The following is a 27,477-nucleotide window of genomic DNA, read 5'->3' on the forward strand; positions in this document are numbered from 1 at the left end:
GGGCTTCTTCTTCTTCCGCCACCACCTGATACCCCTTAACTCCCTGAGCACTACCTGCCGATCTAACATTGCCTCTGATTGGTCAATTACGTGATATCTTCACTTTAATCACCAATCAGAACGGAGCTTTGCAAATAATTCACCCTAATTTTTTTGTGTGGTGAAATTATTCTAACAATGTTGCTGATTGGTCCAAATGATAATGAAAACTTCTTTTTAGCCAATCGGCAGGTAGTTCTTATGGGGTTAACTCCCTCATAAACTTTTATTTAATGAAGGTGTCCACGAAGTACATATTTCATTCCATTTGAGCTGGTATTGTACTTTCCCCTATTGTGCCTTCGATTGCAAAACACTTCACTACTGAGCAACGTCACTGCCACAATTCCAATCACTTATTCACATTGATGCTATATCTTGTACAAGATCTTTTACGAATTACACGTGTAGAGCACATATCGTCGTACATAAGAACATAATTAAGAGTCTAGCCTATTACCGACCGAATAATTTAGTCCCTCTCTCTTTTAATTGTCTATAATGTTTCCAAACCATGTTAAGTCCAAAAACACATATTTCTGATTTACCTTTGCGATATTGCAATGGGTTGTGATGCTATACATATAGTGATTTCAGTTGGATTCACCGTGGATGAATGCACAGTAAAACTACTGTGTGAGTATTTTAAGAACATTTCTGTGTTTGCTGGGTGTAAATATTTTAACATAATGTTATTTAAGGGATCCAAAATGAGCGTTTATTGCGTTTCGACAGTATTTTTTGTGGGACATGAGAGCACCTTAGACCTATCGAATTGCATTCTGAATACGAAGCATGTCTTTCTGATATCAAATAATTTTCATTTTTTTAAATCACAATATAATACAAATTTTATGACAAATTATAAAAATTTGATATTTTTCAAATTTTTGATATATAACAGTCCTCGAAGTAAATTATATAAATCTAATGATATATTCTTAAAGTGTATGTAGCAGGAGGAAAAGCCGACGGTCAATTGAAAATTTTGACCTTTCATATTGAAGATATGGATTTTTTCCCAAAAAGACCTAATTTTTTTGGTGTTTTGGGAAAAAATCCATATCTTCAATACGAAAGGTCAAAATTTTCAATTGATCGTCGGCTTTTCATCCCACCTACATACACTTTAAGTATAAATCATCAGATTTATAAAGTTTACTTCAAGTACTGTTAAATATCAAAAATATCAATTTTAATGATTTGCCATAAAATGTGTATTAAATTGCGAATTTCAAAAATCAAAATTATTTGATATCAGAATGACATTCTTCATATTCAGAATGCAATTCGATATGTCTGATGTGCTCTAATGTCCCAAAATAAATACTGTCCAAACGTTCATACCCCAGCCCTTAAGTGTTGACAAAATATTTGGCCAGAAATGTTTGCAAAAATAGTTTACAATGACATTTCTAAAACATTTAAAAAATATTGTTGTAGTGTGTTTTCATCATACAAAACGTTTCAAAACGATTTCATGCCCTTTATATAACCCGACATTTTAATGTTATTAAAACGTTTTTACCTAAACCAAAACCCAAAATATAACGTTTTTGTGTTTGCAGGGAAGCTCGTCAATACAAATCAGCATTTAGTATTTCCCAAACTATAAGAAAAACGGTGTTAGTATCAGGGTTAAGTTTAGAGGTCGCTGTCACTAAACTGTGATAATATTATATTGAACAAATTTAAGACACTGTGTTTCAGTCCAAAAGTCTTAGCTGCTGGAACACTATTAAGGGGTGATAATAGAGTGAATATCCCGTAGGTTGAAGCCGTTCGTTGCCACCTTAAGCTACTTTATACGGTATCATTTAGCAGCTGAGTTTACACAGCAAGTGTAATTGTCGCGCCAATCAATATGTTACCGTCAAGATACTGAGAAAGTTCAACAAACAAGCTACCATCAAACGAACAAAAACTACCGATTGAAAAGGTCAAATGATGGACACAATCAGCAAATAGTCTAGCTACGACACCTGACTACCAAAAATAATCCTACTCACGGGACCCAAATGGCTTTCTTCATTGCTGGTCTTCAAGCTATGATGGGAAGCTGGCGTACGAAGGCAATGTTTATTTTATATTAGGTATCCGTCACGTTGTTTTTCTCCTGTATTGATCCAATCTTCCCGCGCGCGCCAGTTGTTGTTACAGGTTATGTTTGGCAGGGTATGACGCTGCAGACTTCGCGCCTATTTTCTATTATAATTTAGAAATGGTAAAAAAATACTTAAATGGGTATTTCGTGATTTCAGCAATCTTTTTTATGGTACGATTCAACAGATATCCACGAAAAAGGGCTTGTTACCAAATATTCACATTTATTTTGTGTATTTCATGTAGCGCAAAATAGGCTACTGTGTTGAAATTTAGAGCTGCAGTCAAATGCTTGTCAAATGACTAAATTTGCAAGAAGTCTTATACATGCAATTATGCTGCATGGATTCACAGGTTTCACGAAGTGAACACTTTAAGGGTTGACTAAGTATTGTTGGTCGAAGCATCCAAAAGGATTAATTTTCATTATCTAAATCAATATATTATTGAAAAATAACACCTTGATGTTTTGCACAATTCAATCTACAAATCATATACTTTGAAAACTTGCTTGATATATTGTTGTTAATGAGATGTACGTTTTACAAGGTGATGTTGTTCAGCTCTCTTTACACTACAGCCTGTCTCAAAAAAATTGTGCAAGTGAAGAGCGCCCTCTCTGGCAATTAGAAAATACCGTTGTGACATAATGCTTACATTAACGTCAAGGGCGTAGTCTTCGCTCTCAACTGCTATTTGTTCTGTTCGATTTGCTTGTTTTAATCTCGAGATATGTTTAGTTAAAGACGAAAGGGTAAAATCAAAATTGTGCCACTTTTACTAGGTAAGAGGGCTTTAAATAAACATATCTCGAAATTGGAACAAGCAAACTGAACAGAACAAATGGCATTTGAGAGCTACGACTGTGCCCGTGCCAAAGAGGTCGCTTTTCACTTACACAATTTTTTTTTTGAGAATCAAAAGCGAGCTGTTTGAATTAGGCAGAGACTACGCTTACTGTTAATTTTTCAATCACTATGCCCTCTATCGACCTAGATTAGATTAGATCAGATTTATAGTCTTTGAGCACGAATGAGCACAATCCAGTTTGGAACCGAGACTAGCAATATTTAACACCGTATTAACGTACGTAAAAACGTACGTGAAAACGTGCGGGTCACGTGCTGCGTTTGGAACATCGCAATCTCTCTACTGATATGTATACAACTTGCATACTATTTGTTATGGAGATAAATTAAAAGAGATTTTTTTTCGATCGCTAATAGGCTAGACTCTTAATGTGCTTTTATATACCTGCGTAATTCGTAGAACATCTAGCAAGATACAGCACCAATGTTTAAAATTAATTGGAATTGTTGCGCTGACGTACATCCGCGTAACTAATATTACAAGTACAGTATAAGCTAATGTAACACAACCTCTGAAGGGGTGGCATGCATCTTCTTCATAGACACTGGTTTGTTTGTTTGTTTGTTTGTTTGTTTGTTTGTTTGTTTTAAATGATCGTCCCGTTAAACCTCGACAACGACCCATACTAGAAGAGGGTTATGGCTCGAACTTATACCCACATTACATCCCTGGTCTACACCAAACTGGCACATCTTAGGCAAATTTCTAAAAAACGTTTAAGTCTGTCAGGAAATGGAATTCGTAAGCGTTACGTCTAGACAATCCTTTTCAAACACTTATATTAAATGTATTTATTTATTTTATTGTATTTATAACATTCGGCCGAAGCCAGGCTAAGCCCAATAGTGCTCACAGGCTACTAAATTCAAGCGATGCCACCGGATATGACTATATAACTAAAGTTCACAGTAGGTTAAAGGACATTTGGTGGTGACTGGGAGAGTTGCCAATGATTGTTTTATTTAAAAGGATTCCATCACCCTCTTTTAGAATATGGTACGCGAGAAATGCTTATTTATAAAATGTGACCGGACACTACGAATCAGCCGTAAAGTCGGTCCCGGTCAATTTTGTTTTATTTTGTGTTTAGAAAATATATATCATAAGCTTTAAAATGGTATATCATTTGACTTCGGGGTTATGGTTTGTTGAACTTTGCACCTTCAACAAATGGTACCTTTTTCGGTTCTACATGTGTCTCTTTTTCCACATTGCTGGTAATTTGGCGGTCATTTCAAATCATCCCCAAGTTAACGAGGTTCAGAAATTTCCTCTCATTGTTAATTGTTGGTTATACATACCTAGACAAAATAAAATGCAATTGTAACCCACCACTTGAACAGGATTTAGCCATTGAAGCAAACAAAGACTAGAGCTATTTGATGATTCTATAGAAATAGGTAGAATATTATTATCCTGTTCAGCAATAGGATTATTGATTGGTTTAAATGCTATCAAATGAGAAACATGTCACGCCTAATTGAAGTACCTATGAATACGACCTTCACGCACATTTTACACTGTATCTCAGAATACAATTTGCCGACTTTATGGCTCATTCGTAGTGTACGCTAACAAGTATCATTATTGATTCGGACGTATTGAATTTGTGAGTTACGCATAGTTGGCAACAAGAGCCTGCAACTATTAGTTGCAGGCTCTTGTTGCATGTATTTCATTATCCCATATGCCAATTGCGTTCCTAAAACTTATGTTGTAATAGATTGTCTCATGCATGCCATATGGCGATTATAACCACTAGAGTAGACACTCGGGCAGGGAAGTTATAAGTACAATCATGAGAAGGGGTTCTGGATTTATGGAAATGAGCGTAAAGTCGCAAGTTGGGAGTTGCGGAGACGTTCCAACTGTTAAGTTGATGTTCTTTGTTTGGAGATACATGTATATATTAACAGGGGTGTGTCCTTTGTGAATGGGGACAGAATCGGATACAGAGTACACCCTATTATCATATCCCCCATTCACAAAGGACATATCACTAACTATACATGTGTCTTTAAACAAAGAACAGACACTCAGCAATTCTCGCTATTCACAATAAGTGCGCCGCCAGCGGTTTGCGATGTAATCGTGATGTATCATGGGAAAAGGTCGACATCCAAGTCCGCGCAATACGAATATTACCATGCTATTACATAGGAACACGTGACAGTATTTTTTAGTTTGTCAAAATAAAGGTGTTACACGTTAATCATAGTCCAGGGTCACCGTGGTCTTAAAAAGCGTGTTTTATAAACAGTATAACAAGTCTATAGACCTACATGTAGTATCTACACATAACTCCATATACAAATGACAAAAACATGAAAACCTAATTTGTTTTAATGTTGGAATGGCAATACCGGCAAATGCCCTGCACACGTGGCACCCCCAGTAATGCATGATGAGTATATTATCATATTATCCTTAAAAAGACCAAGGAAACAAGGACAAAATAGTCCGGCAAAATGTCACTTTCACTGAGTATGCATATATACGGTATATAATACCTGCAGGCTTCATGTATTAGTCTTCATTTTTTGGATATATCAATAAACAATAATAATAATTCTACTAAGAATGCATAAGATTTGATACATGTAGTATGTTTCTCTACATGTGCTCATCGCATTACACATGCTCGCCTCATTACATGTATTTTCAGCCCGCAACCAGTAGTAGACGAAATGGCAATTTTTTAGACGTATTGGCAAATAGACGAAATGGTATTAGACTAACTGGTTATTAGACCATAGGAGTATTGGACCAAACGGTTATTAGACCAAACGGTTATTAGACCAAATGGTTATTGAAAAAATATTAGGCCAAATGGTTATTAGACTATATGGTTAGTAGACATACTGGATATTAGACCAAACAATAATAGACTAAATGGACATTAGACTAAATGATTATTAGACTAAATGGCAATTAGCCTTTCTGGTAATAGACCAATTGAATATAGACGAAACGGGAATTAGACCAAATGGTATTAGACCAATTGGCAATAGACCATTTTTGTGAGCCGTGTAAAAATGCAGTTACGCAAAGTCAATTAACATTTAGATGAAAATCACAGTTTCACCACTTTCTGTACAGTAATTGACAGAACACCTTGCAGAATTGTTCGGCAATCGTGTGATTCATTTGAAGCACCAAGTGGAATGGCTCCTAAGATCTCTTGATCTTCTCTGAAATCAAAGGTTGTCCCAAGTGCTCATGTAGACCTAGATGAACTCCGACGACACATAATTGCACACGTTGACATCCACAGGCCTCTCACAAGATTTGTGTAAATGCCATGTTGAGGAGGGCTGTTATCTGCATGCGTGTTGTGCTTGAAAATTGTGTTGTAAGCGCAAAAATTCGGTTGTAATTGCAAAAATTGTCCGCGTAGCGATCTTTGATAGTCACAAGCCCTTGACAATTTTATGACTCCACATGTTTTTTGTATAAAAATATGTACCCCAGTACCCCTAGTAAATTAACGACCACCATCCCTATTCTGAAGAAAATATCCCACACAAAATGTGCGCAGAAGATCTTTGGTAATTCTGGATTTCAGCTCTAAAGTTTATTTCTATAAATGTTTTTAAAATACCGTAACCTCGTCTACAAGCATATAGAGTACTTCTGATGAAAGATAAATTAATTCAGGCGCCATTATGTGATTTAAATTACAGATACAAGCATATACAAACAAGTATTATTGTAAGAAAAATCTATTGTATTGGCATATTTACGAATGTATCGTATTAATTTAGCTTTCATTTGTAGTTGAGATTTTACGGTAGTATGCTTCGTTCTTAAGATTTTTTCTCACACAACCTTTTTTTTTTCTCTGTCTTCTATTTTCATATCAACACACACTTTAACGATGGTCATCATATTGGTTTATACAACTATTGAATTACTAGGCTAATTTGCAGATTTGCATCACGGAATTTGATCATGTTGACATTTGCTCCGTTGCATCTTTTCAATCTTCGATCTGTTCAAGTTCAACCCACATAGGTTTACATTTCAAACGCAGATGCTTTTTTTTTGCTTAATATTTCTACCAAAATTAATATTTGATTGTTCAATAACACGAGTGGGACAAAAGGAGCCATATTTAGCCATTTAACTAGAAAATGCACTATACGTCTGAACATTAATACATTTTGATCTTATAGGAAATTGGACAAGGAAGCCCGTAATCGCACTTATATTTCCTAGGTCTTGCGGTTCTTGCGCGTCTTTTCAATTATCAATGAAAATTGATGGGTACCATTCATTTTGACACAGCTTGTATACCAGATACCAATGAATGAAGCACCTCTTAAAATGATATGAATATACTTCTTTGCAGATCCAGTCAATCATTCACAAAAAATATGTATAAGCTTGTGAATAAATTGAAAAATCATTTAGCTATTATATAAATCTGCATACCCTGAAGCATTACTTGACCGGTAGATGCGCCACTTTCGTATTTGAAGCTCTAAATATCGAAGGCTAAGGGGCAATGGGAAGAATTTTAGTGACGTAATTATAGTGGTAAACAGAGATGTCCAGAGCGCCAGATGTCCGAGGGGGCACAGAGAGCACTGGCACCTGTTTTACTGACTTTACTTTTTGGGGGAATACTCTATTATAATTATTATTGTAATTATTGTGAATGTGGTTTGGGAAAAGTTCCTTGAACTATATTTGTAGATATTTGTAGATAAAAAAAACCTAGCTATAAAGGTTATTGGTGTTTGTTTTTTTTGTGTGTTTTTTTTTGTTGGTTTGTTTTTGTGACCTCTGAGTCGGAGTTTTAGTCAACTTAGTTCAGGCGTGGTCGCTCAATGTCAGTGCTTTCGACGCCACTATAGTGTTCAAAACATAATGCATTTTCGTCGAAAACTCTTAAATTTTATTATAATAAACATCGTCTGAACTCTCTAAAGAGACCCCGATTCCAAAAATATATCTGAAGAAGCCACCTACTTACTTAACGGACAATCAGTTTATTACAAACCCTTAGAAGTTAATTATATTTGATGATCTACAAAGTGCAAACTTAACAACAAAATTCTCAATAACGTTTGTTTAACCTACTTAATATATAAGATAATCACCAGATAAATTATATCGATAAATCTCAACCAAATAAATTAGTTTTGTCTTTAATTTCAATCGATACCGGTGACGTTGACGCATATCTAGTGCACATCTTATTCACTCTTGTGGTGCAAGATAGGCGGTTTCATGATCGGTGATATAGCTGCCTTATTATCAACCTTCTCTCAAAATGTATATAGCAGCAGGTAAAAACTCTTAAATCAGAAACTATATGGCTGATATACAGTGCGCAAAAGAACGAAGTCACCAGTTATGGCCACCCCTGTATATCTTCAACAAAGATGGATGTCATAATTGAATATATGAATACAAAAGCCACCCAAGTCCATACTTTGGCCAAATTGAGTTAAGCATGGGAAAGTGTTGCTATACATAGGCCTGTCATATGTATGAAAGAACAACTTAAATTCATCCTCTGTGTCTATTGAGCATGTGAAAAATAGCATGTATGAAAGAATCAACACAAGTCCATGATTTGAGTCTTGTAACACATTGATTGAAATCCAGTATGTATAAAAGTCCACTTGTAACATCTTCATTGCTGGAGAGTGACTTTTGAAAAAAAAATGGGTTTAATCAAGGAAAGTGTGTGGTTTATATTACATGGCAGAATGCTTATCAACATTATACATAACTGTGTGCTTTATTTTGTATTATCTTACTAGTGGTAATCTCATTCCAACATTATTGTCTTTGTATATGATTAAAAAACCACCCAAGTCCAGAATTTAAAATGAACCCCACGAAGTCCCTGAAATGCTAATCGTCATACCTAATACAGTTTAACCCACCCATTTGCACGTACAACTTACCATATTGACCAGGTAAATCTAACTGAAGGAATTAAAATGATACACAGGTTTTTTTTTTCTCAAAATCACTTCCCATGGACTTGGGTGGGTTTTGGATTAATGTATTCAATTGGAACCATCCAGCAGCCCATAGATATTATTCCTGGAACTTCTTGGGTATTAGCGGAATTTGGGCTTTTCCATTTGAAATACATACACCCCTTATAGAAGACACGGTCTTAATCTCTCATACAGTTTCACACTTTCTTTACCAGTAGACTTCGGTTGTATATATAAATGCGCTTTTATAAATGCGCACGTGACCAGATGGCCAGCGCCATATTTGCATTACATCACTGTCAATCACTGAAATGGCGATCATTGAAGGAGTGGCTACAGTTGTGACCTTGTTTCGTGGCTAGCACTGGCAAGGAACATTGGCTGGAGGTTCGATGCTATAAATTTGCAAGGATAAATCATGGATATCAAAGGATCATGATGTACAAACATAACTAATGTTTATTTATTTATTTTTATTTATTTATTTATTTATTTATTTATTTATTTATTTATTTATTTATTTATTTATTTATTTATTTATTTATTTATTTATTTATGCGACGAAAAACGAAAACCCTGTTCTATTTTGAACAAATTGGGAAACAAATTTTTCCTGTACAAATGAATGCCGACCCCAAATGTCGGAAATTTCAGGACAATTTTTTTTGTATTTTTTCAAATTGAAATTTATTTACAGATTTTTGTGATTTTTTGGGTTATTTAAAAAAACAATTTTTAAATACCAACCGACCGACCGACCCTACTTGAAAGGTCCGTTCGCCCGTAGAACAGGGTTTCTCTCTTTCTCGCCTTACTTATAATTTTATAAATATTATTTGTCCCCCCCCCCTTCCCCCAAAACCACCCCTCCCCCTTTTACACTCATAAATTAATTGTTTTTTTTCTAACTTTCCCCTTCCGTGTAAAGTAAAACTTTATAAGCCGGTTGAATCAAACTGAACAAAATTGACGTATACAATTACAATATAATACTATGACAATAATGTGTATGACGGATCTAACTTACTAGCTGAATAAACCTCAAACCATGCATCACATACGTGATTGTACGTCAAATTGTCATATAACGTATGAGCGTGATGTATAGTATACGAGTCTTCCTCAACATCTTCCAGCCGGGATGATTAGATCATGTACAGTCATCTACGTGTTTATACTCTAAATTGTACGTCAAAGGGTGACAAAGGGTGTACAGATTACCGATTTAGCATGGGGACACAAAAAGGTGCTTAAAAACACATTTTGAATTTGTTTTTTGTCCATTTGCGAGCGAATGAGTAAGTTAGAGTTGAGGAGGTCGGGCGGGGACATCTAGCCTATTAGTTTGAGAGGGTCATTATGCCGAAAAGGGCTAAAGTTATAGTTTCCTCAATTTACGTTATAATTAGAGTTAAAATTAGGGTCAGAGTTATGTTCATTGGTGGCACTACGGGGAGGGGGTATACTTATCTTGACTCCTAAATAAATAAATCCATGACCCCTTCCTTCAGAAGAAAATGACAGCCCCCTAAGTTCCCTACGTGCAAACATTATCAAATAACATCATCGGCAGCTACCCAGTTCTGGCCTTAATGCCAGTAAGAATCACATTTCGTCATCAATATGGCCAATTGCCACGCCCATTTAACACGGAAATAATGAATAATTTTTTTTTTCCGTAATGGAAAATCCAAATAAAGAGTTTATGTTTCGGGTCAAATTATTTTGCCCTTTGCAATCAATGCCACTATTTTGCAAAGCCAATTTTCCTTGTAACCTGTCATTTTCGCCTATACTTTTGCGTGTGGAATTTGTGCACATCCGGGTACCTTACATCGTTGAACACGGTATGGCGACTTGTAGATGTCACGTGCACATTTATATATGCGCATTTATATATATACCCGAAGTCCACTGTTTACAGTAATTGACAGAACTCATCGCATAATTATTTGGCAATCGTGTGATTGCTATGAAGCACCAAATGGAATGGCACTAAGATCTCTTGATCTTACACCTCTGGATTTCTTCTTGTGGGGCTAGGTTTTCACGAGTGCTCCTGCACTATAGTCATTGATGAACTGCAGAGACACATAATTGTACAAGTTCATCACCCACTTTACCCTAAATACAGATTTTGGTATCAGGTGAAAGCTCATATTTTTCTCATTAACATACTGAAATTAGGCGTTCCAAATCGGTATATTTGTGAGGAAATCATCAAAAAACTGTTCACTGCATTTTGTTACCTGGAGAGATTTGATCATGTCTCACCTCTTTTTTCAACCAAATCGACGGTAATAACTTTTGTAGTAAGGGATCAACATTTAACCACAAATTGCCTCAGGCAAAACTCACTTACTGGGAACCAAAAACCACACAAGGTCATTTTTATGTAACTCATTCACCCATTTGTGTTATATACTGCCTCTAGCGCCTCTAGCTATAATGACATCAATTCTCTCCAGGTAGTGAAACGTAATCATGGTAATATGAATTAGGCTCAATTGCGGTAAACCACATTAGACTAATTCAACAGTTTTTTGATGATATCTTCGGAAACACACCAATTTTTTAGATCTCCTAATTTCAATATGTTTTGGGGAAAAATGGGATATTTCATTTGATATCAGTTTATTACAGGATCATGATGGTTATCTTTAATAATAAATAATGTTGACTACCAGTATCACGCTGTATAAATGTCAGTAATTCCATAAGGAATTAGTCACATTTACAAGGAACATTTACGTGTTCTTTTTGCATGAATGCTTAAAAGGGACGACATTTTATACATTAGTTTAAAAGAATTTGATTTTCCAAATATATCAAGTCACCTCCTTTTCAGATAAATAGCGCCATCAGTGTTCAACTTTGCTTAAAAATGAATAGAGTTCTACATGTCATCAAACAACCGTGCGGTTGTTATTATCGGAATTGAGCTATTCCATTTGAACTACATACACATCTTTTAGAAGACATGGCCTTAATGTCCCGCACAAATGGTGTAGCTTTCAAACGGAGTCACCCATTGTCAAAGGACAATTGCGTTCACGAACCTTTCTCTATGACCAATGTGATTCGTAAGACTGAACTAGCACACATGGCAGACTTCTGATTTCTTTGCATTTCTTTGCAGAAATGTCCTTCTTGCCAAAGAAAAAGAAAAACGATATCAGCTGGTCATCCAAACCCAAACAATCGACTGAGCCATCCTCACATATTTGTATTTGTAAGTAAATAATTACCTAAGTAAATTAGGTCAAGTCTTGATGTAGAACAGTGATTTGAAAAAATTTAATAAGCGACAAGAAATAAGTACATGTCATGAAAATTGCCAGCCAATTGTCAGCCAGATGTTTGCATCGTCATACGTCATTCATAATAATTTGAATTCTATAGCTTAACTGGTTAACTCAATTCTAAAGTTTTATCTTCATTTTAATGGTACACGATGTATTGTTGGTCGAAGCAGCCAAAAAATCCATTTTCATTATCTTAAATCAAAATATTATTGAAAAATAACACTTTGATGTTTTGCAATAGTTTATTGTACAAATTATATACTTTGAAAACTTGCTTGATTTATTGTTGTTTATGAGTAATGTACGTTTTACAAAAGTGTTGTTGTTTCAGCCCTCTTTACAACATAAATCAAGAACCACAGGACCTACAGTACTATATCTGTGATATTTGAATTATTCTACGTACTCACTATGAAATGATCAATGCAATTTTTGCCAAAGCTCACTACCATTCGCAAGATGATGTGAACTACCAAATCGCAACAGTTTAAAATAGTTGCTAACCTTAATATGATAATAAGATGGCAATCTTTTTTTTTTCGAAAAGACATTAATGAATACCAGATGTAGAGTTTTAAAAAACGAACCTAAATTTGAGTCAACTTAGACCATACAGCCTTTCCATCACAAAAAGACGGTATATCATACTGATAGTCGATATATAGTCCGATTCCGGCATGCCAGTTATAGTCTTTGGTAAGAATTTTGTGAAATAGTTGGGCTAATACTTTTCCTATCGGACTGCAGCATGACGTACACTGCCTATACACGTTCAATTTTATTAGGCAACATTAAAGACCCTAGATACAAGAGTGGATACAAACTCTACCATTGTGTACTTTTAATGTTCGTGTGTACCATGCACAATGGTAGACTTTGTATCCACTCTTGTATCTAGTGTATTTGATAATGCCCAATAAAATTAAACGTATATAGGACACATTAGGAATGGCATAGAAACTAAAGTTTGATCAGCTCGTAATAGGCGGGAAATTTTCGGCTTTTACCACTACGCTGAAAAGTAGACCCACGTTAAGAGTGCTATTAGTCGAGCTGTCTGGTCTATATTCTGTGTGATAAAGAATGTAGACAACTTATAGGACTTATAGTTCGTGATGCTTCTGGCGAGATGTCATAGACAATTCTCAAAATAAAATATTTTATATTAATCTACGATGTTATAAGGCCCGCCGATAAGAACTGATCAAAGTATAGCGGAGTGTCGGACTAAAAGCATGTCGGACTAACGTTAGGTGAACCCATGTCAGCTATAACATTGTGAATCTCTACTTTAGGATCCAAAAATGTTTTATAAAACATTTCTATAATCCCAATGTTCATGTGCACTAACTGATTGACTTTTCAATAGAAAAGGTGCAAAAACTTGTCCACCATAAACTCAGGTCAGCATTTGAGCTATGAACGGAGGTTATTGAACTACGCCATTGGATACGAGACCATTGGTCTATACCGTCTATTCCAGTTGAAATCCATACACCCCCTATGTAATACATGACCTTGGTATCCCACACAGGGGGTATATATTTCAAATGGACTCATCCGCACGTGTTCGTGTTGCTTTGAGATGCAGATGGCCAGAGTAGAACCTAAAGGCAACTCACGCAAGCATATCATTGACCTTGTTTGCACTCTTAACTGCATTATGACTTTATGAGTAAAATCCCCCCACACAAGAATCAATTTCATATTTGAATCTGACAATATGTTGAGTACATATCCAATTCTTCATAATGCTCATTACAATTCTCTGCTCATTTGAACTTGTAGCGCCAACCATCAGACATGAGAACTACCCATTGATAAAAGTATACGTACGGTATATGACATATGACGTCAAGTGAGGTTGTCTTGATGCCCTTAGGTCCGGAAATCTTCATTATCCTTTACAGCTTACGATTTAAATCAATATACATCTCATTAATGCTATCGGTGCTAGCCATGCACTTCAACGGAAAAAGTTCAAGTTTTGAAATATTTTCTCAAAATATCAAGAGCTATCTTAAGAACTACTGAACCAATACTAGGCTTGTTTGTACTCATTTTAATGTATTTTTCATGCTGATTCCAAATATGGTCATTAAATTAAAAAAAAATTGAAACATGTCGTCTGCAGTCGACACCCGCGTGAATAGAGTTAAGTTCTCTTTACAAGGGACATTCACCAGTTGTTCACCGAGATTTGAAACATTACGATGTGTCAGGACACAGTTCTTTATCCTTATATGTCTGCACACTAACACAATGACCTTTTGAAGAGTTGGGTACCAAAACTCACATCCCACAACTTCAGGTCAACGTGTTTAGCTTTTACTGAGTAGAAAGGTTGGTGAACTATTTATCTGGCGATGAGGCAACGATGTAGGTCAACATACATTTGTTACAGAAATGAAGTTATGCTCAAGTACGACCAATCTTTTACCTCCCGGTTAAATGAGCGTTATAAATTCATAATCATATAGTTCGGGGAAATGCCCCTTTAGATGTATGAAGTAGTGAAAGGAATTATTGAAATAAACATTGACAACAAATCGAATATTAATATTTTTAATCCTACATGTATAGCCAGCCGATAGATGAAGTTAAAAAGATAATAATATTGATATTATATTTTCGACTAATGTTTTGAAAACCGGTCATGTATGACCATCAAAACATATTCAACGAATGAATGTCTGAAAATTTGAACGCGTGTTCAACTACGCAGTAGACACCGCGTTCAATACGCTGCGGTAAATATACGTAAGAACAATTAAAAGTCATTATTTATAACTAAATGAATATAAGAACTACCAAAGCCATTTGCAGTCAGAAGAGCTAACCGCATCAGCTCATGCCTTGTCGTGCTCTCATATAGTACCATATTCTAGAATAACTGGCCGGGCCTTCATCCGAGGAGGTGGGGGTGTCACTTTAATATAAAATGGATTAAGTTGTCGGGCTGGCACTTTCACAGTAAGGGGCATTCTTAGTCAGTGGGAGTGGTCTAGTTCGTAGACACATTTCTGATTGGACAATCGCATGATTTCGGGTGCCGTCTATCAGGCCGTAGACGACCCACGTCATCATGTGTCTTGATAATGCGTAACACGCGTGTAGAGGTTCGCGTATGTATCGCGCTGGATGAGTAGACTAGTGCGGAATACGCGAACGCGCTAGCTGTACGCGCAACAGAATATGTGAAGTTGTAAAAAAGTTTCGTTCATTTTATAATGAGGGGAGTTTTAACTTAGTTTTTGCTTAAAAAAAGTTGTTTAGAGTTATTAAAATAATATTTAACTGACTAAGAATGAGAATAAACGATAGGAATTTTTATTTTGCCTATCCTCTACCGATGATAGACGACAGGCAGGTCTAATATTTTTATCGTAGTCCTGTCGTCTATCACACGGTAGAGGATAGGCAAAATAAAAATTCCTATCGTTTATTCTCTAATTCGATGAGAGCAAAATATAAGAAATATATGTTCATCATGTTCATTGGGTGAGAGCATACATTTTGGCATTCGGTTAGAGCAAAATGTACAAAATATCTGGTCATTGGGTGACAACGGACCGAGATGATGTCACAGCTCATTAGAGCTTGTCACTCATCTGTGGCAACTTGTTGTAATTTGCTTTACTGATACACTTTCACTCTTGCTCCTAAGGCTGTAAGCAACTGATTGGCCCACATTGTTGTCTTTTATAGACCCTTGGTTCCTGACCTGTATCACTCCTCGTGGGGTATTGTTCACGTTAGAATTTTTACAACAACAAAAATACACGCGCACCCCGAACGCTATATTGCTCAGTGTGTGATTTGTTGTGGGGTTTGTTTGTTTATCGTACGCGTAATCATTTTAAACGAATTCCCGAAGATTTCTGATCAGCTGTTAAAGACAGGGGCGGATTTAGGGGGGTGGGGCGCAGCCGGCGCGCGCCCCTCTATTTTTTGACTAGCAAAGGGCGCCGGCCTAACTTAAAAATACAAAAAATGAAAGAAATTTAAAAAAATGAACAAATTCGGCCATGAACAGCAAACAATGGGCCAAAACCGTTGAGTTTTCGAGGGGGTAACCCCCTTAACACCATTTGTTCGTCGTCGACCAAAAAAAAAAAAAACGTTTTAATAACATTAAAATGTCGGGTTATATAAAGGTCATGATAACGTTTTAAAACGTTTTGTATGAAAACACACTACAACAATATTTTTAAATGTTTAAAAAAAATGTTATTGTTAACTATTTTTGCAAACATTTTTGCCAAATACTTAGTCAATACTTAAATAACATTATGTTAAAATATTTGAACCCAGCAAACATAGAAATGTTCTTAAAATGTTTTTTTCAAAACGTTTTAATAACATTTAAATGTCGGGTTATATAAAGGTCAGGAAAACGTTTTTAAAACGTTATTGAAAATATTTTGAGCAAACATTTTTCGCAAAATATTTTTTCAACCCCAAAATAACATCCTGTTTAGAATGTTTTGTATCAAGTTTTCAAGAATGTTTTTGGAATGTTATTGAAACGTTTTTATACCCTTTATATAACCCGACATTTAAACGTTTTCTATAAAACATTTTTGTTTGCTGAGCAGTAGATTATCAAAAAATGTTTTTTAAGGTTATGAAAACGTTTTATACTCTTAATATACCCTTTATATAAACCGACATTTAAACGTTTTCTGACAACCTTTTCTAACCTTTTGCGAATGATGTCGAAAACGTTTTGTGTTTGCTGGGATATGTATATGTAGCCTATGTAAACATCTAAAAAATGTAACTAACCCCCCTTAAATACTGACCATTATTAAAAAACGGGCGGTTTTATTACAATCTGTAAAATGCGTTGGAAGCAGAATTTATTTCTGCGCATTTTGATACCTCATTTGTAGCGATTGCCGAAATATTGACGTCACAGCGTATATGTAAATCAATGTAACCCAAGATTTGAAAGTTGCAGTAAATTGTATAGATTTTGTATTCAGTATAATGGAAGGAAATCTTTGTAATGATATCTGAGTGTTTTTGTATTGTATGTAAGTGCAACTTTCAAATCTGGACCTCACTACATTAAATTGACCGGTGTTTTATTGTTTTCTGGGCTATCGTATCAAATGAGGTGTCAAAATGCGCAGAAATAAATTCTGCTTCCAACGCATTTTACAGATTTGTAATAAAATAGCCCCTTTTTGAATAATGGTCATTATTTAAGGGGGTTAGTTACTTTTTTGAGATATTTATATTTAGAGCATACTGGAAAGCATCCAGACCGTAAGGACATTTGTCCCCGACACTTCCAACTTACAACGAGTAGATATGGAATTATTTAAAGTTCAAAATCTTACCTTTTAAATAAATAACAATCGCAAGTTTTGAAACCAAACTTTAAAAGTCCAAGTTGCGATGTTTAAAACCAAGTTGATATAAATTCCGAGTAACCTACATGTAGAAACTGATGCAGTTATCATTCTTGTGTGACTTACGGCTCATATGCTCGTAACAAAATAACTGTTATAATCTATTTATTATCTATTCTGATACCCGTCTTTTGAGTTTCAAAACAGATTAAATCTAATTGGTACTTGCGACACTAATTAGCAACCTCCTTATGGTTTCATAAATAATCAGGGCCTGAATATGAAAGGTGTGACACTGCCCTTTTTCATATTACTATAATCATAATGACGTCAATATTAATAGTATAGTGTGATCCCAAAGCAAATTGTTTTTTACATATTCTAATGAACATCTTTCTAAGGGTATTGGTGCAAAATTGACTGAAAAATAATGTAAATTACACCAATGTGGCGTCAGTTGGAAGGCAAAACATAGGTCTTATATTAACAACTTGCAGTGGTGCAACAAGTTAAATCATGTGGCAGGCATGCAGTGTGAATCAACGTGAAATAAAGATGTTTGGTAACATACTATCATGAATGTGCATGCCTAGTTTTCCCACATAATAACGGAACAACTTTTTTCTCTTCTACAACCCTTAATTTAGAACATATGCATGGTATCAGCTCAATTTCTTTTTAGCTGTTTTTAAAATTATTTGCAGCACTTCACATTTCTACGTAATTTTACGCCCGTTCCGGAAATCTTTGCAAACATTTCAACGTGCCTGGGTGCCATCACGTCCGTGGGGAAAACACTAAGTGTAAGTGTTGTGACCAGTGCCACATTTGTAATTTAAATTATTTTTTTGTTCATTATTTCAGAAACATTTTAAAAAAGAAGGTCTTGTAGAATTTGCAACAACTGTTTGAAGCAGACTTTCCAACTTTGAAATATTAACCTTTGAATTCGGGTAAAGTTGTTATTGGACCACCCTGTGTTGAACATGGATCAGCACATCTTTTAACGTCTTATTATGTATAAATATCACTGGGAGAGCTGGGCAGTGCTTGAAAAAAGAATATGACTATTTTCTTTCATGGCATCTGAAAAAGATGCTTCAATATCAAAAGTGAATCTACACCATGGATCTGTACCTTGACTGATAAGATGTGCTCATCAGTGTATCTTATTTCAATGGAATCAAGTGTGCTGTCAGTCATACTGAAGGACATTGGGCTGATCACACCGTTGTTTGAAGTGATTTGCATGCAATTCTTTTGTGTTGCATGTCAGCACTATGAATACCAATCATGTGACTTGAAACGCTATTGGGCGACATGTCAATCCCCGTTTCACCTCCATTATGACCCCGGGGGGGGGGGCACTTCCATGACAGATATGCATCATGTGCCTCGGGATAGATCCCCTTTTTCAAACCGGCTTGTACCCAATGACCCCCTTTTTTGTTTTATGGTCCTACCTATTACCCAATGACCCCCTTTAAAAAAAATTCATGTACTCAATGACCCCCTTTTTTTTTTTTTTTTCTACCCAATGACCCCCCTTTTTAATTCCCAAATTTAGGTGGTATTTGTGTTCTCCTCCAGAAATATTGAGATTTTTTACATTTCCAAGGTGGCCAAGTTGTTTTTACACAGTTTGGCACTTATTTATGTGTACCTAATGATACTCTTTTGGCAATCATGTACTCAATGACTGCCATTTTACTTTTTGTTACCCCAATGACCATCCTTTTTTCAAAGTTTCATACTGAATGACCCCATTTTTATTCAGGTTGTGTACTGAATGACCCCATATTTTTGTAATTGTACATTTGACCTGAATGCCCCTACTTTTAACATGGCCGAGGCACATCCCTGCCATTTCAGATAGGGAGTGCCTCCCCGGGATTATGACCGACTTGACGTACCACATGTCCAGTAATTGGCAACTAATTAGTAAATTATTTCGACGCTAGACTATTTTTTACGAGTCCGGAGTATAATATGCCAACCACAAGTAAAATTAAAGCCATGCAATTTATCGTGAATTTTTTAATTTAAATTTTAAATTTAACGCAACTTAAAGGGGCATCTCGTGATCCACAGCCTCATCCCCCACTTTTCCAAAAAAAAGTTGAGATTTTCACACCACTGGATACCTCTGGCTACATAATGTTTATGTACCAAATATTTCTTGCAGATTAATTCGTTTTGCAAAAATATCGCCAAATTTGAATTTCGTTCTGGTGCACCAGAACGAAATTACAACACATTGTCTATGGAGCAGTGTAATACACATAATCATGCATAACTCGCAAACGCAAAATCGGAATCAACTGAAATTTTGGAAATAAGCTTTTTTCGTGGATATCTACTGAAAAATGTCATAAAAAGAGGATGATAGGATCACGAAATCCTCCTTTAACACAAGCTTATTACAAACTACTTATTACATATTATTTTCAGATGAGCCCTGCAATATAATTGGGAGGGGTCTGAAGAAGGTAATTTTTATAACAATTCAGAATAGCTGCCAGGGAGTGGGCCGTAAGCTCGAACGCGTGTTTATTTTATACAGCCATAGTGTGCCACAATACCCTTGGCCTAACATCAACTGTAACCCTAAACCCTAACCCCAACCCTAAACCATAAGGGATCATTATGGTTGCAGAAAGATATTAAGCAGCCGAGACACGTGACTAATCTTTTGGGCTGTTTTCTTACACGGGTACAGATTCGCTGAAGCAGCATTATTGAGAGTCAAAGAAAAAAACACAGAAATACATTTTTAAGGGATCTAAAATGAGCGTTTATTGCGTTTCGACACTATTTTTTTGTGGGACATGAGAGCACCTCAGACCTATCAATTGCATTCTGAATACGAAGCATGTCTTTCTGATATCAAATAATTTTCATTTTTGAAAATCACAATATAATACAAATTTTATGACAAATTAAAAAAAATTGATATTTTTCAAATTTTTGATATATAACAGTACTCGAAGTAAATTATATAAATCTAATGATATATTCTTAAAGTGTATGTAGCAGGGAGGAAAAGCCGACGGTCAATTGAAGAATTTGACCTTTCATATTGAAGATATGGGTTTTTTTCCCAAAAAGACCTAATTTTTTTTTTTTTTTTAGGTGTTTTGGGAAAAAATCCATATCTTCAATACGAAAGGTCAAAATTTTCAATTGATCGTCGGCTTTTCATCCCACCTACATACACTTTAAGTATAAATCATCAGATTTATAAAGTTTACTTCAAGTACTGTTAAATATCAAAAATATCAATTTTAATGATTTGCCATAAAATGTGTATTAAATTGCGAATTTCAAAAATCAAAATTATTTGATATCAGAATGACATTCTTCGTATTCAGAATGCAATTCGATATGTCTGATGTGCTCTAATGTCCCACAATAAATACTGTCCAAACGTTCATACCCCAGCCCTTAATCACATCACGGTTGTTTGATGTGATCATTTATTAAATTACAAAACATTATTATAATGTTAAACTGTAGATCTGAATAATACCAATATGTTTCACACTAAGAAATGTAAATACACATATATTTTGTAGCAATATTTGACATAGATTTTCTTTTCAGTATAAAATCATCTTTTTCTGCTTTTTTGTCTTAATTTTTATAAATTCTATTAAAGCCATATTATAACAATTGCTGAGGAGAACGCCCTCAAAACTGTTCAGGTTTTTACACGATTGTAATGTACTTTAGTCAATAAAGTCATACTCTGTAAAAATCAAGACTTTAGGTGCTGTAGTTTTGTCAAAATCCGAGATTTTGAATAAAACGATGAAACCGGCGTTTTATTATTACGATGGAAATATTAGTCGACCACGTATGCACAGTACGTACACGGCGTGCGGGATACACACACATCCCGAGGATCGTACCGTATTACAACCGCGGGAGTAACATGCATGGGCGCTAGTAGTAAATTCCAATTTTCTATGCTTTACCTCACTTGTTCGGCTCAAAATTAAAAGGGACATATCTGACAGTAAAAGCTAACATTTTATGGAAATAAATAATAATCAATTTTTACAGAAATGTTATAATATGGCTTTAACTGTACATTTTAATGCAAATTGAGGGCGCTATTTACATATATTTTAATTAGCAGCCAAATAATATAATTTTTACCATACATTTTATGATAAAAAGTGTTTTGAAAATCCTTTGTTATTTGTTGGTCTTTTTGCTGTTATATACAAGTGTCTACCCCTTTTTTATGATGCCAACAAGATTTAAGATAAATAGCGCCATCAAAGTTCAACTTTTCATAAAAATGACTCAGTTTTACATGCCATTAAACAACCATGCATGTATGTGTTTCTTGTTCAACCCGAGAGGACCACTAGGGTGTGCAATGTGATTAAATTGATGTACTTTTTAGATTCCGCTGAACTAAATTTTGGTTTCCCCATTGGGTTTCGCTTTTACTGACAATGACAAATTATTTGGGTGTAAAGGATAATGTTACACCATTTATTTCTATTATACTACCACACGATAACGGAATATTTTAGGTTGTTTACTTCATGGTGGAGCGCGTATACATAAGTGATAGCCCGTGTTTAAAATATTGTATGCGTAACCAAGCGTTATTGGTCATGTTGGTAGAATGTATTATGGCGCCTATGGCGACCCATTATTTTTAATAATGTGTTGTGAGGGTAATTGAATATATTTGAAACTATATTTTAAAGCAACATGTAATCGCGTTGTTCTCCACAGTCAGCAAAAAAAACACATCAAGGTAGACTTTCCTGACTTTGGATAATCTCAAACAATAAATTTACTCAACAATAATTGGATTTAAGACATATGTGACCAAAGCAGATTATTACTGAGAATCTTTAACAATTATTGACAACACAATATGGCAACGGTGGTAACTGTCTTTCTCTGCTTTCTTATTTATTTACACATTTCTCTCTCAAAAGTAGCCAGGAATACGAAGCAGGGTAACGGACGACCGGTGATCTCTGATATACCGTAAAAACTCGATAGTTAGCGTATATGCTTACTATCGAGCGCTTTTAAAACATGCAAACATGAAGAGTCCCATCCGCAAAAGTGTAAAGGGTTTTGAGCAAAGCATCGATATACATAGTTATATAGACCAATTTCACGCATTCCTACACCTCAATTGCCGCATCATCTCACCTAAAATGTGAAATGATGCGGCCTTGAAGGGTATTTCAAACTGCATTCTATCACCCGTGTTACACGTAGACAAAAGAATGATGACAGTTTACAACACAAAAGAATCTAACATCGAATTTTAAGCGGGTTTAATCCACCCAATTGGGCACTCACAACACCTGTTTGGTGCATGCGGGGACCCAAAAATGGCCGACCAAATCCTGACCATGACTTGGCTCGTTGGATTCGTCTATACGAACAACTAATCCTGTAAATGTATGTCTCAGCCCCATTAGCTCAGATGGTAAAGCGCCGGACTTTGTTATAATTTCGTGTTTTCAAAAGTGGTCGATAGTAAGCACATATGCTAACTATAGAGTTTTTACTGTAGTGCACCGGTTGCCATTGCGGGGGTTGTACCAGAGCCCATAGTAAGATAAGGATTACACGTTGTAATATGGAACATATTCATGTTATTTATGATAAGGTTATCATGTTGTAGGGCTATGTTGCTCTCTCGAGATAATACGTGACAGAACCCAAATTTGAAAGTATTGTTACCAAGTACAAAGCATAAATATATTTTTATCTTTATATTGCATTATTTATTTCTTATCTCACTCATTCCATCCTAAGAAAATACAGCATTTGCTTTGTACTGTATTTGGGCTATTCCAATTGAAATCCAGACACCCCCTATGAACAACATGACCTTAATCTTACGCACAGGGAGTGTGAATTTCAAATAGAGTGATTTGTAATCTGGATCCTGTTTGGAAGATATAGGGCAAGACCTCCATATGAGGTGTATGGATTTCAATTGTAATAGCACATTTCATTTTTGGAGCGGACTTACTCAAAAATATCAGCCTCCAAAATACAATCGAAGTATTTGCTATGTTATGTACTTCCTTATACCGCAAATCTAATTGGTTAGTTGCTTTGAAGATCACGTTCACTAGAGTATGGAAATCACAGCCCTCTAATAATGTCTTCTCCAGGGAAAGATTAAATTATACTCAGACAATGTTATTTAAGGTTAGCAACTATTTGAAACTGTTGCAATTTGGAAGTTCACAGCATCTTGCGAATGGTAGAGGTTTTGGCATTGATCAATCCATAGCGAGTGTATAGAGGAATTCAAATATCACAGATATACTTTTGTAGGTCCTGTGGTTCTTGAGGTTTTTTTGTAAAGAGGGCTGAAACAATAACACTTCTGTACAACGTACATAACTCATTAACAACAATAAATCAAGCAAGTTTTCGACGTATATGATTTGTAGAATGAACTTTTGCAAAACATCAAAGTGTTATTTAAGAAATAAAGGGTAATGCATTATCATTTACACCCAAAAAATGTGTCCGAGGCAGTAAAAACTTAAATAATTATTTTAACATTTTCACTGCCGAGGACACATTATTTGCGTATAAAGGATAATGCTGCACCCTTTATTTCTATTCTATTACCAGATAATAGTGCGATTTAAAGAGAAAATATCATTTTTTGACATAAATATTTTAAGTTGTTTACTTCAAGGTGGAGCACGTACGCGTAAGTGACAGCGCGTATCGCGGAAATATTGCACGCGTAACCAAGCGTAATGCTGTGCGTAGAATGTGTTACGGCGCTTGACCCATTATTGCAGAATAATGGGATCTCCCGTGACGTGTTTTAACTAATCACAATGCGCGATTTTGAATAATGGGTCGTAAGAGTAATAGAATTTTCAATAATGTAGTGATTTAAATAATGAAAACAATACATCGTGTACCCTTAAGGAGCTAACTTAGACACAAATGCCAGTCTTCAAAAGGAAAAACAGTATTATTTACTCATACTGCATTTGTGCTTAAATATGCAGAAATGATACAATATTATATAATGATCTGATCACTTTCTATAGAAATAGAGGAGAAAGAATTTCCAAGTAAAAATTATATTTCATGCACTGAGCACGAAATGGTTCAAGCAGTTCTTGAGTTTATGGGTCAAGAGAGTGGAATCATTTCCTATGTAAAGACGTGGGTTATATATAGCCTTCAGAGCTAATCATGAAAATTTTGACACGTAAGAGCATACAAAGTGAATGATGAGTGAAGAGTGTCACCAGTCACACTGTTAATGGTTTTGTACAACACTACTCCCCATTCCAGAAAAATACAGCACTAATTTTGTGAGATTAAAAGAAATATGATCAAGTTCTGCCAAATGAAACATAACTCAATCCTAATCGTTTATTTAATACTAACTGGAGATAAGCGAAAAAATGTTCTCTATTTTACCTATTTTCTTTTTTAAAAAAGAAGAGCCCAAAACATGCATTTTCGGAATGTTTACTTACAATCGAGTCAAAAAAATCAAAGGCTTGGAACAAGTCTAAGCTAAGCATTCAAAATCTTTAATATATGCCGAATTGTGCTCTAATTTTCACTTTTTTGTGTTACTTTAATTAAATAGTTGCTTATAAGAATGAAACATGTCTTTTCCAAAAATTAAAATCTATAAATTACTGTTAGTACAAGTCGTTCGGCCCGATTGTCACAGCAAAAACATATAGCATATCTAAAAACGCATGTTTTTGGCCCTTATTTCCCAAAATTAGCCAAATATTAAAATTGGACTTTTATTGCTAGTTAGAGCTAACTTATGTTTCAAGATTTAGCTATATTTTATTTAGCAAAACGGGATAATATCTTTTTAATCCCAAAAAATTAGTGCTGTATTTTTCTGTAATAGGGAGTAGATTCAATTAAACTATCCAGAAAAGAGGATAATGGTGTTTAAAATTTACATTTTGTAGTGTCTGTTCAATTGGGCTATTCAAAATGAAACCAATACACCCCTATCAGTGTGCTTCGACTATATTTATAAATACGTTTTTATAAATATGCACGTGACCACCTCCGCGCTGCCATCAAAATGACTGGTACCCATCAGTTTTCATTTGATAATGAACTATAAGTCTGACACATCAAAAATAAGATACATATAATCTGTAGGTTATTGTATTACAAGTCATAAACTACATATCAGGACATTTCAAGAGTATCAGTATGTTGCATTTGGAAGAGTCAGACGTTTTCAATAAATCAGAATTGATGGGTACCAATCATTTTGATACAGCCTGTAGACAATTAGTCTCGAAGTGACATTCTACATAGCGGGTGATCTTCCTATACATTTAAATGAAAAGGCGGAACAATACGAGACTACTGTGCAGCAAAATTGTCTATTTTGTTCAACTTTGTGATTATATTGTTAACGTTTCCGTCAAATCAAATACTTTCAAAATGTTGTTTTAAACATATTAACATTAACATATTACAAATTCGGAATCCCCCATGTGTAATAATTTTGCTATTCAATTAAAACTTAAATTTGATGATATTTATCTACAGAGTTCCAATCTTTTTCTGTAGAGTGATCAATGCATGGGGATTTGGTCACACTTGCTGGTCTTGGTACACAAGGGGGGTAGAGTTACCCATTCAGGTAAGCCCATTAGAAACTCACACTCAAGATTAAAGTAATGTCTTCCAAAAAGGGGGGGTTATGAATATCAGTCGCACAAGTACAAAAAAGCACAGCATTTTTGAAGGCTACTTACATTTGAGCTGAAGAATTTTGAAAATTAGACATTGAAATACGATGAAAACAGCATATCATTTCGTCGACGGGTCCTTAAAGAACTTTAGCAAAATTACCCTCGATTAGAGAAAAGCGAGGGTAATTAATTTTGATTCACTGGTTTCATTTTCTGATATTGGATTTCATAATTTGATCTCATATACCTCGACACCTGCTGATGTTTGACCTTTTGCATGTCCACACATTCCTGGTGCTCTGGAGGTCAGCTGGGCAGGGGAGTAAGTTTCAGGGCTGGAATTGCCAGAGGGCATATAGTATGGTGACCCAAGTGAAGTCCAGCTGGTTAGGATGACAGATTGACCACTGTGTTTTTAAGACTAACTTTCATGCTCATGGCAATTGCCATGGCAACTGGCTGTCAAAGCTGAAAACATTTGAAGGAAGCATGGATTCAAAAGTTTTAAGGATATGTACATGAAATGTTTTGTGTGAAATTTTGGTATTTATCAACTAAACAATATTTAAAAAAACCCAGAAAATCGATAAAAACACTCACCATTTTCCCGTTTTCTCCTTCGAAGATGACAAGAACTGTTGATTAAGTCCACTATTTGATTGATTAACATACGTTTGTATTATCTCAGTCTTATATCAGTCTAAGTCAATGACCAGCGTTCCATGTTTTAAAGTGACATAACGGCAAATTTGATCTCCGGTTTTTTAAAATATTGACGTAATTCATACAGCTCTATTCATGTAATCATATCACAGAACGTATGTACAATATATACGGCATTGTTTATAAACATGGTAGGCCGACACTAGGTTAATAAACATCGTACAAAATGTGTAAACAAACTGTTATATAACCATGGTGTGTACTGGTAAGTTGAATCACAAAGTTTGCAGGCATTGGTCGTGGGTAAGTCCGCCTAGCGCTATATCATCTTTGTCACGTACAATACCAGCCGCTGTTAACACAGCATACGACGTTTGTTGTGACGTACACGTGCTTCCTCAAGTTTCCCCAGGCTCTACATATTTACATATCAGAGGGCAAAAGCTCATCCTACTTCTTGAGA

The 27,477-nt window shown here is 35.3% G+C and overlaps 1 protein-coding gene across 1 annotated transcript in view; it reads right to left on the reverse strand.

The window, feature by feature from the left end:
• LOC140138695 (uncharacterized) overlaps positions 1 to 27,078 on the reverse strand; it is a 49,626-nt gene extending 22,548 nt beyond the window's left edge. The window contains exon 1 of the mRNA XM_072160445.1: positions 26,952 to 27,078. Within this exon, the coding sequence (XP_072016546.1) occupies positions 26,952 to 26,954 (3 nt within the window). The 5' untranslated portion in view covers positions 26,955 to 27,078. The remainder of the gene's footprint in view (positions 1 to 26,951) is intronic.
• Positions 27,079 to 27,477: the final 399 nt, after the last annotated feature.

This window comes from Amphiura filiformis, chromosome 18 (genome assembly GCF_039555335.1).
Source record: "Amphiura filiformis chromosome 18, Afil_fr2py, whole genome shotgun sequence".
NCBI lineage: Eukaryota > Metazoa > Echinodermata > Ophiuroidea > Amphilepidida > Amphiuridae > Amphiura > Amphiura filiformis.